The 17,763-nt window shown below is 40.0% G+C and overlaps 1 protein-coding gene across 1 annotated transcript in view; it reads left to right on the forward strand.

The window, feature by feature from the left end:
* Positions 1 to 16,327, forward strand: part of MBNL2 (muscleblind like splicing regulator 2) — a 79,241-nt gene extending 62,914 nt beyond the window's left edge. Inside the window, 1 exon segment of the mRNA XM_027674655.1 lies at positions 13,397 to 16,327. Within this exon segment, the coding sequence (XP_027530456.1) occupies positions 13,397 to 13,524 (128 nt within the window). The 3' untranslated portion in view covers positions 13,525 to 16,327.
* The last annotated feature ends 1,436 nt before the right edge of the window (positions 16,328 to 17,763 follow it).

Here is a 17,763-nt window from a genome sequence, read left to right on the forward strand (position 1 = left end):
TTTGTGTATGTGTATATATACAACTCCATGCTGAAATTAGTGGATGGTTTAACAGGAGGATGGCTTTTCACTTGTTTAACTTCAGCCATTTGGAAGTTTGGCATTCAGTTCATCTGCTTTTCTAGAAGTCCATATGAGGGCAGGGTAAAACTGCCCTGGAGGGTCCTGCCTCTTTCTCTTGCCTGTGGAAGGAGTGTGGATATGTTACCAAAGCTCTGCACTGCTACCTGTGGAGGAGATGAGTCCCACTCTGGCAGCTGTTCTCATTGGCTTCTGTAGCACATGCCGTCGCTGTCTTTTTTTCTCACTCTTGTTTTTGTTTTAATCACTGCGAGTCTTTAAAAGCTACTGTAGAAAAACAATGTATTTCAAACTAGGGTAAGTAGTTAGTACTCAGCCTCGGGCATATTGATCACCATAACTGGTCTACTCTGGCCTCCAATCGGGAGGCCTGGAGACACACCATCTATAATGTTGCTGATGCTTTTGAGAAAGCACACAGGATCACCCTTGAGGAGAAAAGACATCGCAGAAAGAATCGAGCCTTGCAGAATATACCATCCAAGGAGTCTTTCTGCTGTGCCTTTTGCAACTGGACTTGCCTTTTTCGTATTGGCCTTTTTAGCCACCAACGCGCTTGGAAGAAATGTGGGTAGAGTCCTTCCCAAATCTTCGTTCGCAAAGCCTAGCCATGATGAGTGAAAGTAGTTAGTAGTTACTTCTTCTTTATAAGAGACAAAACTCCCAAGTTTTGTGTTTATTTACAACCTCCTAAGATTGGAGACAAACCTACAACACTAGGAAAGGTCCCACAGTAACTCTGTGGTCCTAACTCAGTAATTTTTTAGCCCAAGAAACACAACAGGAGCAGGTTATTAACTTGGTAATTAAGATGACTTTGTTCACGATCATAACGTTCTTTGTGTCCTCTGGTATGGTACTCCCAAGTATTTCATTTTACAACCTGAAGACTTCAACCTGTCCCATTTCAGCTCCCACAACTTCTGCTCACAATGCTAGGCATGAAAAGAAGGTTGTAGAAGGGCTTAATCATTTAGCTTAGTATAATTTGGCTTAGTATTTTGACATGGGGAAAGATGTCTGGTCTTCCTTAGATTGAGTGTGATGATCCTGGTGTCCTTGAAGCACCAGTGGAAAGGCAAAGTCGACATCCCAAAAGTTAGAGTCTCAGCTAATGGCTGGAAAAGCCTAAAAACTCTGTTGGGTCCAGTAAATTATTTAGTATGTGCTGTCAGCTTGTATTTTGAAAAAAAAATGAACTCTGTCTTATGTCTTCTGTACATCCTTTCTTTCAGAAAATAACGCAAGTAGCAGCTCAAAATGTATCTTCATTGACACATGCACAGTCAGTCATGCTTGGCCAGCAACTCTGGGCATTGTGTGTTCAATGTATGGCACAAGGCACGTGAGAAGATTGTGTAGGATTAAAGGCTATACTGTAGTACATCTGTACAGGGTGCCATCAGTTAAGAATACATGGAAAATTGAGAGGAATCCCTTGCTTTTCCTGACTTACAAAGGGTAGGTTTTAAAACCAAAATAATTTTCTTGCAGTGTACTTCAGAGGGGAAGAGCATTGCTTTGGCTCAGTGCAATGGAAACAGGATGCAGCAAAAATGCTGCAAACCCTGTTTTACGGAGCCTAATTAAAAACTGACTATGTTAATATAGGCACTGGCAGTCATGCTGTTCACTGTGTGAGGACATCCCTTGAGGGAGTGTCCCTCAGTGTCTTATCTACCAGGCTGTGGTGAGAGGATATGGAGGGGGTGGACTTCAGCTCTTCAGTGAAAGGCAGAGGGGCTTCCAAAGGTACATGAGGAGTCCAGGAGCGCATCTGGTCAGAGGTGAGAGGCCCTTCCCCTTTTCCTTCTTACCCCCTTCACAGTTGCTCCAGCCATTCCCTTCAGAATGGGGCTTGAAACCTCAGCTGCTTAAATGTGCTTCAGAGGTAGATCCTTAATGACCTTACGTTCAGATGTTTTGGGATGCTGACAGCATTTTCCAAGGAGTGTGAAATGATCATGGGAAGCAGTGTTAGGGCATGTATATGGAGGGTTTGGTCCTAGCTCCCTCTAGTGCATGCATGTGGACAGAGTTATGTGAAAGTCTTATTTAAATATTAATATAGTCTTTATGTGTAAATATATAGTTCAAAGAACTTTACCAAAGCTTTTAATTGTTACTTCTGTAACTAGTGGACTAGCAATACTCCAGCAAGCAAGGAAACTGTTACCTGCTCAGCTTCTCTCACAGGTAGAATCACGGAATCATTTATGTTGGAAAAGACCTCTAAGATTGTAGAGTCCACCGTTAACCCAGGACTGCCAAGTCCACCACTAAACCATGTCGCAAAGTGCAGCACATCTTTTAAATACCTCCAGGGATGGTGAATCCACCATTGCTTTGGACAGCCTGTTCCAGTATTTTGACAACCCTTTCCATGAAGCAACTTTGTCTAATATCCAATCTAAGCCTTCCCTGGTGCAACTTGAGGCCATTTTCTCTCATCCTATCACTTGTTACTTGGGAGAAGAGACCAACTCCCACCTTGCTGCAACCTCCATTCAGGTAGTTGTAGAGGGCAAAAGTAGTGTTTACTGATGATTTTAGGCTAAGAATGTACAGTGCTGTAATTTCAGGATGATAGAAAAGAGATAGATCTTAAGGAAAATTATTTGGAAGTTTGTTTCTCTTCTTGTTTTACTACTTGCTTTGTGAGCAAGTACAGGATTAGAAACTTAGGGAAAGATTAAGTAGAGCCCACTTGGAGGGGATGCTCATGTTAATGCAAATGCAGAAAGATGTGACTTCTCTACCCTGCACACCAAAGATGGTTTAGCAGAGGATGATTTATCCTAACATTATTTGAGAGAGATGTTATTCTGAATTTTGGGGCTAAAGTTCAATTTTAAATAATGGCAACACCTGATTGGGAGGGCTTTAAATTTCTAAGTAGAAAGCCTTACTACTGTTTCATTTATATGTATGCCTTGGTGAGTCCTGCAAGAATTAAAACATTAGGACTTAGCCCAGAATTAAGACACTTAAGTGTTGGTGTCTGAGTGTGGGTGTCTACATGCAAGATACAAGTTTAAGTACCCATTGTAGACTGTGAAGTTTATCAGCCCAGTCAGATGAAGTCTAGAAAGTAGTCTGGCTTGTCCTTCAGAAGTCTCACAGGGCTTGGTTCAGTTGCCTAAACATGGGTCTAGTGACGTTTAAGATTATCCTAAGATAACCTTGGATGTCTAGGTTATCCAAGACATTTTCACAAGCTTGGCAGATGCAATACAGGACCTACAGGCAAATATGCACATTTACTTTTGAACTGGCAGCTGGATGACAGGCAGGAGACCTTAGCCAAAATGGTACTAAAACCCTGGTGAGCAAATGACCTGAGCATACAGTGGGTGATCACATGAAGGGATCTGCAGGCTTTGTTGGCTTACTGACTAGGTTTTATTACCTCATTGAGTGTCACAGGGGGTTAAGACACCAGCATTTGTGTCCTAATCTGTGTCCTCAAGCTCAGTTGGTGCTTGCTTAGTTCCTGGTTATTAGATGACAATTACCAAATTCCAAATGATTCCAAATGTGAGTCTTGCTCACAGTATATCAGTTCAGAACAGTACATGGCTTTATATTCTGTAGCAATGAAAATGGACCAGAGACTGACAGCATTAAAATAGCATTACAGAGAATACTGCTTAAAGATGTTATTTAGTGACAACAGGTATTATGACCTTTTACCAGGAAGGAAAAATTAAAGGAGAGATCCAATAGAAGAGTGAAACATGCATAAGCTGTGTCTGAAAAGAAATATAAGATCAACAGGCTGTCTCATGCTAAGGCTTGTGATTATCTGGCACAGCTGTTTTAAATTATGCATCAGCATTCTCACTGAATTAGGTGGCAATTATGCAGATATTAATTATGAAATTATTCAGTAGCCTTCAGTTTTGTCAAAATCTGTTAGAACACAATGAAGCAAAAATAAAAATAGTTATGTTTGAGAAAAGGAAAATTAAAATATTTGCCCCAGCAAAAACTAGTTAACATATTGTAAAATGGAAACATCCCAAATTTTTGCAATTTGCGGTACCGTATGTGAGTGACTCCCTCGGGAGGGAGCAGAGCCAGCACGTGCAGCAACAGAACACCTCTCCTTGCCAAGGCGCCTGCAAAGGCAGCACCACTCCCAAGGGAGGCAGATTCTTCTTAGGCTGAAGTGTTGGCCCCTAGTCAAGTGGATCTCTCCTTCTGCATAAAGCAGAAGTGCCAGTTGCTCCCTCTTGCAAATATTGCCTGGTGTTCCCAGAAGGGGCTTCCTCTCCAGTCTACCTCTCTAACCCTGGGAGGCCTTCTGGCAGGACGGAGGGCTGTCCATAGCACTGCTGGCAGGCTTTTACTCTGTCACATTCCCTTTGTTCCTCATGGAAACCTGCTGTACTTGTAAATGGAGAGAAGAGTAGCAATATACTGAGAAAACGAAAAATCTGGTAAATAGTAGCAAATGGACTTTTTTTTGTCATTTAAAAGCAAGCTTTTGAAAAGGAAGGTGGGAAAGGAAAACAAATGTAAGAACTTTACAAATAAGAGCCTATACAAAGTTCTTATTAGTGGTTTGAAAATCTTCAATTGCAGTTTCTGAGAGAATGGGGTAACAGGTAGGAAAGCACTTCTACTGGGAATACTGAGTATCTAAAGAATTTTTATCTTTTTATAACTGAAAGTTTTGGTCTAAAAATTCCATAAAATCTCAAGATAAATACTTCTTTAGAAAATTTTGTTCAAACAACAGAATAGGTGATTTGAATCTGACATTAAGAAGTCCAAAAAAGGAGACGGAGGAACAGGTTCCTTTCTGAGACACATTTTCTGAGGGAATGCTTGCAGGGAGCCAGCCTGTGGCAGAATTGGGCCTAGGAAGCCCATCTGTGGTGCCTTGGCATATGGAATGCAGGACTGGACATCTTACCTTGTACCTGTACCAAGATGGAGAAACCAAACTTAAACTGCTTGCTGCCTCTTTCATGCTAGACAACCAGGAATCACAAGCCTCAATTCCATCAAGTTATTTTGTCTGACATGGAGTTACAGGTAAGTAGCTGTAACTTGCGGAATTAACAGTTTGCAGACTCAAGAGAGAGTTTCCAATCTTAAAGCCCACAAGAAAACTTTGTTTTCTTAAACTGTAAGGTAGAAAGGAAGCAAAGCCAAAAGATTACCCTGGAAAATGCAAAGGAACTGTATTTTAGTCTCATGCAAACTTTAACCAAGTCTTTGTTTTAGTAACAGGTTTTGGTCTCTGATAGTGTGGTGTTTCTCTGTAGATGTTGCAGACTTCTACGGGCTTGCATACAAAATTTTAGATCACGTGCTTATATGCAAGAAGCCAGTTGGAAGAAATGGAAAAATCTCTGATTTGTTTTTAGACATTCTCCCATCATACCCCTCTCCCTAGTGTAGGATTAAGACCTGACTTCTTCTGATAGCCTGCTAGATGGCAGTGTCACACAACATCAACAGTAAGCAAAGGCAAACACTTCTTTGTTTAATATAAAAAAAATCAAAACAGATTTCCCTTTCCTGTTATAGACTTTTAGCTTTCATATCATTGAAATTAAAAAAAAGTGTTGATGATTGATATGATAACTTCCTTTTGTTTTCTTACTTTCAATTATTCAATAAATGGTATTTTGACAAGTGGAGTAGAAGTCTTTTGGGGCATATATTTATTATTTAAACGTAGGAAAATTTTTCTAAGGTCATCTAATTTTGTAGGCATTTGGGGAAAAATGAGTTTGTTTCACGGTGCATACACACAGCTCATGTGAGTCTGTGTTTTTCCATCATAAAATTTTAACAACACAGAGCAGTGCAAAGCTCCAGATGTACTTGTTTGGGATTCTGTTCTCTGAAATAATTGCATCTGCACATCTCTAGTTTCTCCAGTTAGTTTCCCTTGAATCAGACAAAGATCATATTTTTATCTCAGTGTATGATTTATTTCCTACCAGAAATGCCAGTCTTTGGCTTTGAGTGTGCAGGAGACTGCCCATGTAACCACAGTAGAAACATCTATATATTTATTTATTTGTTGGTTGGTTGGTTGGTTGTATCTGTCTTGACTTTCAGCTGAAGGCAGAAATTTGTTAACTTACCTGGCTTCATTTTTTATGCAATATTATCTTCCATGACACACAGCATTCAGATAGAAGAAAATTAAGGAAGTGATAAGTAGCCAAAAGTCATGAAGCTTAGGATTTCCGCGGAGAAGTTATAAATATTGTGAGTTTTATAAAACTGACACAAGTGTTATAATCAGGGTGTCTGATGAGTAACCTTGATGAACATAAATTGGGTACCTTTCTGTGTTTGAGTTAAGTTCCAGGTGTTGCAGTGGTCTGTCTCTTGCTTGGAAGGAAGTCTGAACTAGAAGGCCAGGTTTTGGGAGAGGAGGGCTTTCAGGTAGGTGGTAACTGCAATGGAACCTGCAGAAGTGCTACCCACGCTCTGTGTGCAGTGGTGCATTTGCCTAAAAGGGATGCTGTAGTGGAAGCCTCATCTTGCATAATTTGGGCATGCACAGTGTGTAAGAGGAAAATGCAAAGCAGGTTGTGTTAGAAGGAAAAAAAAGCTAGGTGAGGATGCCTAGGAAAATGCAGGGTCAGAGAAGTAACACCCTTCCAAGAGGAACATGGGCACTTTCACAGATAATGCACAACTTGTGCTTGGCCTTTCGCTCATTTGTGCTCTCAGTTCCTCTGCATAAGCCTTTTCTGGAAGTTTCTAAAATTCAAGAAGAGAAGGAAAATGACCTAAAAGTAGGAAGTGCAAAACACAGATGATTGCAGTAGGTTGGACCTGCTCAAAGGTAAAATTGAGTGGCTGTTCAAAACAATCACTGTATGGGTGCTCTCAAGATATTATAGCAGTGGTTTTCTCATTTCTATGTAGTCTATCTGCTGCCTGTGCAATTATTTAAAAATAGATTTTGATAGAATATATTAAAGTATGTTATGATCAATTTTTAGCACTGCATTATTTATTACTTTAAAGAAGAATAAATAAAGCCAGATTGCTTTCATTTTTAAAACAACTAATCCTGTTTCTCCAGAGTGAGTAAATATGTATTAAGTTGAACTTAAATATTATACATTATTACTTGAGTAAATACCTACTGAAGCTCATAAGTGAGCTAAGGGATTGGCAGCACAAGTGGCTTTAGACTCTCTTTCAGGACTTCGTGAATAATAAATTAGAAGAATGATGCTGCTGAACCCTTGAGCTCTTTGGAATCCCCATATTTGCCTTGATCTTTTCTTTAGATCATCATGAAGAGTTGAATTCAGACAAGGTCTTTGTCAGCTTTATGACACCCTGATGGCCAACAGCTTGTACCTGATGGAATGAAAATGTGCTAGCAGATGTGTCCACTTCAGCATGGACATCTGACCCTGAGCCTTTTCCAGAGGCTTAGTATCAGCATATGGGACAGGCAGAACTGGGCACTCTCAGATTTAGGGAAGAAAAGAGAGGATGGAGCAGGACACCAGAATTACCATGTGAGGGTATGGGCTATGAGAAAGCCAAGCAAATAGGACCTTCAACCCTCAAGAAACACCTGATGCCCCCCATATTAGGCACTGTATGGGCAGGTCATCTGTGGTCGAGGCATCTTGCCCTTTATCTACGAATCAGAACTCACCTTATTGATGAGCAAAGTAGATATTGAGGCTGCATTGGTTTAATTGAGAAAGAATAAGATAAAATCCTCCTTCACCCCTGGATGGGGAGAGGACCATGGTTAGTGAGAGAAACAAAACACATATACATTAAATGATAATATGCTGGAAATGAGAATGAAGTTTATGGCCATCAAGAGCAAAGGAAAGAAGCCAGGCTGCATTTAATACAAGTGAGAGTTGGAGCCAGCTCAGCTGTTAGCCAGTCGAGGACAGGGACAAAACCTATCCTTTGGGAGAGTGTCAGTGGGAGTCCTGGGGTGAGGGATTGGAACGTTTGGGATGGTGCTCCATGGAGATGCTGCTGTGGAAGCTATGGGAAAAGGAGCTGATAAAAGCCATCTGTAAAGCTAAGTAAAAATTAAGTATGACCAGGCATAACTGATACAACAGAGATTAGTCTCAGTAAGTGTCTGAACATTTACTCATCTTTTTTCACTTCTAATTTAAAAAACAAAACAAAACAAAAAACCAAACCACCCGGATTTATTTTGAAGAAACAGGGCACATACCACAAAAGAACATTCTAAGAGTAAATGAAAAATAAAGAGGTGGAAGCATCTCCCAAAGGCATGGGGAAATATAAATAGTCTTCAGTTCCATGTCACAGGGAAGAAATACTTGGTGTTAGATTTATTTTTAGAAAGCAGGAGAAGTTATGAGGCAGCCTGATACGAGCCGGCTGTCTGAAAATATCTGTTGTTTTTAATGTATACCCCAGATATATCTGACCAGTCTGCTACTTATGTGAAAAACATGAGAACAGAAAATGTCACTGTGGAAGGATTCATCTGTCCCGATGCAGGTGTCCAGAAGTTAAATACCTCAGTGTGAACTGTTTGCCACAGACTCTTACATTTGGTGGAAGGGAATATGGCATCATGAGCTGATAATCTATCTCGTGCTAAAATCAATTGGCTGAGGTAGGCTAGGAAGATGTAAAATGGGTGACCAGCTGATGCATTCATGTCTGAAATCATCTGAGATGAATTTTGTCTACAAGAAACTCCTATTACTACTACACTGCTTTTAAAATGGAAGGCTGAGCGGTCCAGAATGTTTACTATGTATTTTTGGAGGGATAAGTGCTTTGCAATGCAGAGGTCAAATACAATCTTAATGCCCCCTTAAAATATATTAAGGCTTATAGAGCACAGTGTGATTTGGAGTAATAATTTCAAAACTTCTGAAAGAGAAATGTGTCAGAGGTAGATGCAAAGTCATGTTTTCTGGCTGATCCACTGTGACAGGTCTTTAGTTGAACAAGAGTTCATGCACAATGATTCATGCAGAATGGTAAATTTTCTGTATTCATCGTTGTATAATAAATCTGGAACTGGAAAATGAATTTAACTCAGAGAGAATAAAGCTTTGTGAATTGTAGCTTCAAAACAGAAAATCTCAAGCCAAACAGTGTTCTTGAAATTCCTAGTACCTAGTCATGATTCTCAGTAATTTGGTTAATTCAATGAACTGTTATCAAATAAAGCAGTAACCTAGGTGTCAGAAAGAGTTCACAAAGGTGGAATTTCCACCTTAATTTAACAGACTCTCAATTTTACTTTTTAAGTCTTGAGTCAATGACAGGTCACAGGCCCCTTTGGTGCATCTGAGGAAATCCCAAGCTGACATAGATTTGTCTGCTGACTGCCATGTGCTGGTGGTCAGTGAGAAGCTGAAACCATTGGCAGTAACATCTCTCTTGGTTGTCATTCCCCTGGATGACACTGCAGAATTGTTACCATCCTTAGGAGTAACCCTGTCTGAATTTAGCAATTTTCTGTGTTGCACAGGGGGCTTAATGACCAGTGTGATCCCTCAGACATCCTGAAGGTAAAGGTCTAAAAGAGCCATGCTCTGGTAGACAAGAAAGAAAGTCTTGGCATTTAGGAGCTGAAAATGCCACCTCTAAAGAGATGGAAAATTTGGAAGAGCAAATGCTTCTTGGTGGCTAGAAAGCAGTTTGCAGAAATTTAGGTTCACTCTATGTGTTACTAGTTTCAGTGAGGTCTGGTAACTATCATTGGCACAATTTTAGTAATTTTAGTCTAAAGCATAGCCAGCTTTCTGCCACTTTAAACAGGTACCAAGCAAGAAGGCAATGGACAAGGTACCCTATATCTGTGATTACCTCCAAAAAATGCCATTTCCTGTTATTAAATCTTCTGTGCATTACTGCTGCAGACTGTAAGAGCCAGGCCATTCTGCTTATGCTGGAAATAGTGTTCTTATTAGATCTCTCAGTGCAGCAGCAGAAGGTATGTTTTCTGGCACATCTGTATCCACACCTGTGGATCTTACAGAGCATGAGAAAATGCTTTCCCATGCTTGACCTGTAGACCTTTGTACATGAAACAATGCACACTCATTGTATAGTCTTGCTTTTTAGGGGTTTATGCTTATATATACTACAGTAAAAGCGTCAATACATTATATCCCATTGCTGTGGAGTATAATGATATAATAGTATGGCAAATATGACAAGTCATATATACATACATTTGAGATGTAATTCTTCAAAGCATAGTGAACATGAAGATGGTTGAACCTACTTACAAGTAACAAGGGAATGCAGACTCTGTAGTAAGTGTTTGCAGGCATGTTCTTTCACTGGTATAATTCTTTACAGCATCTTCTTTTTCAGCATGCAAGTGATGGAGCAATTAGCAGCGATGCAGACTTAGATAGCCTCTGTCTTCCATCACAGTTTATTACTTTGTTTGTAGATTAAACAGAAGAGGTTCACAATGTGTTCTCCATGTAAAGTAGTTTAGCATTTTATGTTTCTCTGTCAGACACAGTGAAAAAAAAACAGTTGAAGAAGCTGATGCCTGTGTATGTAGCTGTGGCAGAGTTGTGATATCTTTTAAGAAATAGGGTGTGAACATATAATTAAAGACTATGAGAGATGTTTTACACTTTGTGGCTAAGGTTAAAAAAGTAATGTAGCTCCTCAGTTCTGTGACTGCACTGGAGAAGCTTGTTCTGAAGGAGAGACTTGAGGCTTTTTTCCTAGGATGACTCCTACGTGTACTAGAAATAGTCGGGTGTAACATGCCCTAGTTACATCCCCTGTCGAGGACTATGTGGTGGGAACAAGCCAGCTCTGTAGCCACTGGTAGTGGGAGAAGCATGGCAGTGAGGGCTCCAGCTGCTTCTCTGGCACACACAACCCGTAAACAGGACATGGTCGCACACAAAAGGAAAGTGTTTACATCGTCTTTGCTGTTTCCTGAGTTTTGACAGGAGGAGAGAAACAGCAGGAATAGGGACACAGCAGTGAAGTCCTTATCCTGGACTTTTCTACTGCCCAGGGCAGGGAAGAGAAGGGATCCCTGCTCTTTCACACTGCCCAGGACCCCTCTGTCCTGCCTTGCACACAGCAGGGTGAGTGGCACTTGGGTTAATCACAGTGCCAGGAATAGTCCTGCCATTTTCCCATGAAACAGCCTGAGATTAGGCCCTCTGCATTCTCTGTCACATATTTTGGGGGAATTGGGAACATCAGTCTTCTGGGACTATTTGACCAAAGAGGTCTCGGCATAAGGGGCAGTTATCTGTCTCCCTGTATAGGGAGAAGAAAAGCTATAGGAAAATGCAAGTTTATCCCCTCAAAAGTTGGCAGAGTGTAGTCAGCTGCAGTGTCTGAAATTCTGGGGCTTTTTACACTGAGTAGGTTTCAGGTTATGTCCCATTAAATGAGACCTTAGGAACCTTTAAATACACTTGTGTGATTATGGCTAACCCAGTATAGCTAAAGCTGCTTTATTAATTACATTGACATGTTGGGTTGTAACATGCTAAAAATATCAGCCCTGAAAATCTTGGTCACTTCTTATTTTCAGCACGGCTGCGTTCTTTGTACGTACTGTCAAACCACCGTGCTGGAGCTGGACCAGGGTTATCACAGACAGAGCTTTATTATTTGAGCAAAGGTATTTCTTTGTTATTTCAGTAGGAAACAGAAGATAGGCGATAAGCTAACAAGCTCACAATGGGTGGAAGTTCATTAAAAATATATGTCCTTGTTGTGTGTATGATGTATTTAGATGTTAAGCCCTTTGGAGCAGCAGGTGTTTGTACCGTGTCATTACAATGGGGCCTCGCGTGTTACCAGATTTTCAGTGCTGATGGTAATCAAAGATGGCTTTTTGGCACGCTGGCAAGTTTAGCAGGGTCAAGGAGACAGTAGTTGTATACAGAGAGCAAGACAGTGGAGTTGTGAGGTGTAGGGAGGTTGACTGGGCAGGGGACTAGAACAAGTGCCTTGCACAGAGGCAAGCCTGTTTCTTTTTGGAGGTATGTATGTCAGAGGTAGTATGATGCTGAAGTTACTTTCAAAACACCTTTTTATTTTCCCCCCTTTTAATATAAATATTGCATTAAGCAGTGATCTAGCTTTGTAATGCACAAGTAGGTCAAAGAACTGTCATGACTGCTTTGCGTACCACCTACAAATACAGCTTAAAAATGCATTGAGTGCCAAATTAAACAGTAAGAGCAGGCAATACACTCTTAATTTCTTGACTTATGCTTAAGTCTGGAGCACAAGTTAGCAATGGTGTGATAAAATATCACACCGCTGGCTTTTGATATCACTTTCACTGACAGACATTCCAGGCAGGTGATGGAAATCTGGACGATTTTCCAATACTGTGAGCAGGTGGAGTTGGTTGCTGGGCCCATCGTGCATTTAACCTTCACAGTGTTGGAAACACAAGAATTTACACCTGTAAAACAGTTGCTCCACCCTCTGTTTGTGACACCATGGAGGTAAAGCAGCAAAGGTTAGTGACTAGTTAGGTGCATAGAAGTACCATTATGGTCATCCTCTGGATTCCCTGGCATAAGGAAGTGTGAGAAAACCTCTCAAGTTCTCTGATCTGAAGATAATTTTTTTAGGAAATAAGCAGCTAAAAATGCATTGAAAAGACACTAGCTTTGTGAAAACACCTAGCCTAGTACATCTAGACATTGGAATGGGCTACCCAGGGAGGTAGTGGAGTCACCGTCCGTGAAGGTATTTAAGAAGAGATGTGGCACTTAGTGCCACGGTCTAGTTGACAGGGTGGTGTTGGATCAAGGGTTGGACTCGATGATCTCAGAGGTCTTTTCCAACCTGGTTGATTCTATGATTCTGAGATCTTTTTGCTTGTTAGTGGCGAGGGGCCCTGCCTCCACTGTTTTGCCAGTCATTTTCTGTCTTTCTGGGAGCATGGTAGGAGTTGGAGAATTGCCCCAGGCAACGATGCACTCCTGAGCTTCTTTGGGAGGCATGGGGCTGCTTCCACCTCCACTGATAGCCAGGGTGCTGATGATGCACACCTTGCCTATGGCCAGGCCCTTCTTTTGTGGCTTCAGCACTACGTCCAGTATTTTGACACATAAAATGCCCCCTCTGCATGTTCTTATGCACATGAGGACCAATGTGCAGGGGAAGATGACTAGGTTTGTGAAGTGCAAGCGCCTCCCAGGCAGCATGAGAATAGAGGATGCTGTCCCACACTGGATGCTGACCTGTGCGAGCTGCGCCTGAGCTTAGTTAGTCCAACGCTGGCCATCTGGGCAAACTGCACTCCCCGTGTCCCCTAAAAGCGCGATCACACTTTCCTTTCTCTTAACAGATAATCCTGAAATAGCCAGCAGGAGCGGAACGGAGTGTCACGAAGCCTCCCTGCGGACGGCCAAGCACGGCTACTGTACATACTACCCTGTCTCCTCCTCTCTAGAGTTGCCACAAACTGCATGCTAAGTCAAGAATTTGTTCTTATGGACAAATCAAAAACTCAAAAAAGCTAGTGCTGCTATGTCATATATGAATATTAAATATGGTATGCTTACTATACTCCAACCTGAAATAGTTAACTACCTGATACCAGCTGTGATGTTTCAAGACATAAAGGGTAACATTTAGTTTTAAAGGTTTTCTAAGCATAGTTTAATTCTTGCAAATATTGTCTTTTCTCCATAACTACACCTAACGGAAATGGTCCAGATAAGTTCGTCTCATGAGATTCAATGCTTATGAATCTTTCGAGCTCAGCAATAATTGAGTTGTATTGGCTAAAAACTTACTCCAGCTGCAGGTTTAATTTTCACCCAAACTATGATTGGGGGTTTTCTTCTCAGTTAAAAAAAAATCTTGGTTTTGCTCTCCTGGTGAGTTGATTCCAAGACAGAGGAAGTGAAATGCAGCCCAGTGTCCTGCACATCATCCTGTCAATCTGATATTTTTAGCAAGAAGTCCAAAGGAAAGCACAAATTCTTTAGATGCACATGGTTGGTGTTTGACTTGTATGGAGAAGTTGCATTTGAATCATAGCAGAATAGCAGAAGAAAATTTTAAAAATTTTGCACAGTATGAACCTTCATACCCCTTTCAATCCCCAAAAGAACAAAGTCTTGAGAATATTATTTTACAAGTATATTTATAATGTTTTTAAAAGAGACTTTGCAGAAGTGCCTAAATTTTGTCACATCAGACTTGATGAAAGTGAGCCTGATGCCAACAGTCAAATCTCACTGGACACGAATAATCTTTGAAACTCATAGTCAGGTTACCAAAAAGATCCAAGGTGTTAAGAAGTAACTTCTAGAAGTGTAAAATCAAGCAAAACAAAACAAGACCAAACTAACAAAAGAAAAGGTGAAAAAGAAGGCTGTAGATGAGATTGTATGATACTCTAATTTAATTAAAATTCAGTTGAGTCACTGAAACTTCATAGGTGACTTTAATCTAGGCTATTAACTGAACACTAAGAATGTAGAATGAGATTCAGTTTAATAAATCATTACTGTATTTGCATTTTTTTAATTGGATTATAAGATTGTAACCAGATTAGAGTGGAGAAAAATAGTTCTTTTAATTGTTTTTCTTTAAAAACATATTTTATGTCACAAAAGTATGAAGATATCTTTAATACAATTATATACATGTTATATATACATACATACATATATATGGATGAAGCAGATTTTAATGTTGTTTACTTTTTTAAATACTTTGTTGATTTACAAGGTAATTATATATGTATAATTAAACTTTCATTTGTTTGATTTGAGGTTTGTTTCAAGCACTATTGTACCAAATATTTCATATTTCACATTTTATATGTTGCACATGTATCACATAAATGACATAGTTTTTAAATTATTGTTTAAAAAACAAGACAGCTGTTATAAGTGGATATTATGTATAATTGTTTGCAGCATAAGTTTTCTATGTGGACATTATTAGTGATTGCAGTATTTTAACTTAACCTCTTCAGATTGATTGTAAACTATTTTAAACTTTGGCAGCACTGCCTGTTCTGAATGACTGAAGGCACTAATCATATTATTATTTGTCTAGGAAATTATTTTCCAGGCTAAATCTTGTTTGTCCGATGTCTAATTACTATCTATTTATATATAAAGCTGGAAATTTGATCATCCGAAAGAAAAAAAATAATCACAATTCGGTTGTAAAATTAACATAGTGCTTGTAACGTTGCATTAGTTTTAATTTGTGGGAAAATAATATATCTTAACTTGTTACTTTAGCAGTTAAGGTATCACCATTATATACTATTAAAACACTAATATTTGTAGACTTTCTCAGTCCTTATAACTAGGTAGTTGACACTGCAACTTGCCTATATCTGTCAAAGTTGTTTTTATTTTTTTATAATAGTTAATTTAGGCATTTGGGTAGCTTATTGTATAATACTAAATGGTAAATTATCCATGTTGTTTAAATATTTTATGTAGATAACTCTTCAAGACATCATTTTGTGTGAACTTTTTATGTTTCAAAATAACTGTTAATCTATGTTTTTTACAATTAATCCAATATTTTTTGCCCATGGATGATGAAGCTTCAGATACATCAGGTCTTTCATCCAGATAAACTGACAGACAAAAGAGAAAATGTATTTTTAATAAGAGATCCACTTTCCGACTTTATGACTTTGTAATATTCCTGAAAACTGTACAAGTACAAACCTATGCTAACAGTAAGGAGGCAATTACAGAGATGTGCAAATACGTGTACAACAGATTCTGCATTTTATTTATTTATAAAGTAATTTTATAGACTATTTCAAAATTTGGGAAGATCTAAAACTATTTTTCTGTATAAATATTATTTGCCAAAACTTTGTTTATATTTTAAAAAAAAAAGTCTAATGAAAATTATTAAATTTTAAATGCTTTGTTTAGTTAAAAAAATACGACAAATATAACCCCCTAAAAGAACCATGAGATGGGCCAACACGGAGACAGTGAATACTGTAGCTGAGACATGGTTTCAAGTAACTTGAGATGTCTCAGTGTTTTTCTTCAAAGGATACACCACCTCACCAAAATACCTTTTTGTTTGCCTCTCTCATCCGGCATAATTGATGACATGTACAATGAATATTTCAGTAATAGTTAAAAGAAACCCCTTCATTCGCTCTTTTTCAGCATATATAATTACTAGTGGTCTGTTAAATAGCCATTTTACTTCTGTTGTGACGTTAAATTCATTCACCCAATGTACAACCACTGAAATAAAAAGAAGCATTTTAAAATGAGAGTGGAGCCAGGGCAATCCTTTCTTGTGGTGCGGCTCTGGGAAGAGGCGCCTGGGGTAACAAAAAACAGCCAAAAGAAAGTGGAGGAGTCTTTACAAAAGTATAGACTTTTTATTTTATTCTATTGTATTTTAGTTTTTCCCTAATTGCATGTTCAAGTAACAAATCCTTAAGTGCAGTCCCTGGGTTCAGGACACATGCAGATGCTGCATGAAGAAGCATATAACCTTATCCTGCCAGAGATGGTGTGCCAAGGATGCCATGCTGCACGGCTTCAGCCTCAGACAGTCGTTTCATGCCCTTTCTGCCCGCCTGCTAGTGCTGGGGTGCAGGCAGGCAATGGTTATCTCACCGGCATAGCTCACACTTGCCTCACTATTGGGGAATTTTTTTGGCGCCATGTCCTCTGCATCTTCTTTCCTACATCTTGGAGAGTATTACACCAACAAATAATCCCCTGTTACCTGCTAGTTCCTCAGGAGAGAGCAGCATCACAGAGGAGTTGTGTGCCCAAGGGCAGAGATCACATGGCAAGCTCGTGACAGAGGAGGGATAAAACCTCTGGCTTGCAGCTCCCTGGTTTCTTTACACTACCTTCTCTTGTGTATTTTTTTAAATACTTTAAAGAAAGGAAATACAATTCAACAAAATCGAGAAGAGTTTGTGTCATAAAGTTACCTACATTTCATAAGCATGAGACTGGTTGGAAAGGAGTCCAAGGTCATAAGTGATGTGGAAAACCACCAGGTCAACTCATTTATTTGGATGTATCACAGATGTACTGAGCCAGAAGCCTGCTGAGAATGAGCGTGTGGGATGGAGAGGAGAAACAGGATGACTTGCAGGGACAGGGAAGGACTGGAGCATTTGAGGGCTGCAAGGGCATTGTAGAGTAGAAGCAGCAAATGATTAAAATTCAACTCCCAATGACTCAGGAGCGGGAAGCCTGTCTATTCATGGTTTCTTATGTTAAACCCCACCCTGGACAGTTGTCAGCTGCCAAGAAGGGTCAGGACATGTCAGTTTTCTTGTCTAAAAGCTGCTTTGTTTCTTGTCAACTTTGGCACTTCTTTGGCAGTGGAGAAGTGCTCATGGGAGCCATGAGCTTTCAGGAGCCACACCAAACCCGCAAACTCTGTACCTCTCCGTGTGCAGAGCATACCCCCTTCAGATAACGTCAGGGTTTCCAAAATGAAGCAAGATACTTCTAGAGAAAAGCCTTTGGAAACCTTTGGTTGTACCCCTGTCCTCATGGACAGTCTGTGGCCACAGCTTTGGTGCCAAAGGCTGCTCCCTTGCAGGGAGCAGTCCCTCACTCCAGGCCGAGGGCTGCAGCAGTGTCACGTTGCTCAACATCAGCTGTCACTGGAGCAGACTGGACAGGTCCACACTCACAGCACTTGGCCCTGCATCTCCCCTGGCCCTATGTGGTGTAG

Source organism: Neopelma chrysocephalum, unplaced genomic scaffold (genome assembly GCF_003984885.1).
Source record: "Neopelma chrysocephalum unplaced genomic scaffold, ASM398488v2 Primary Assembly neopelma1_25, whole genome shotgun sequence".
NCBI lineage: Eukaryota > Metazoa > Chordata > Aves > Passeriformes > Pipridae > Neopelma > Neopelma chrysocephalum.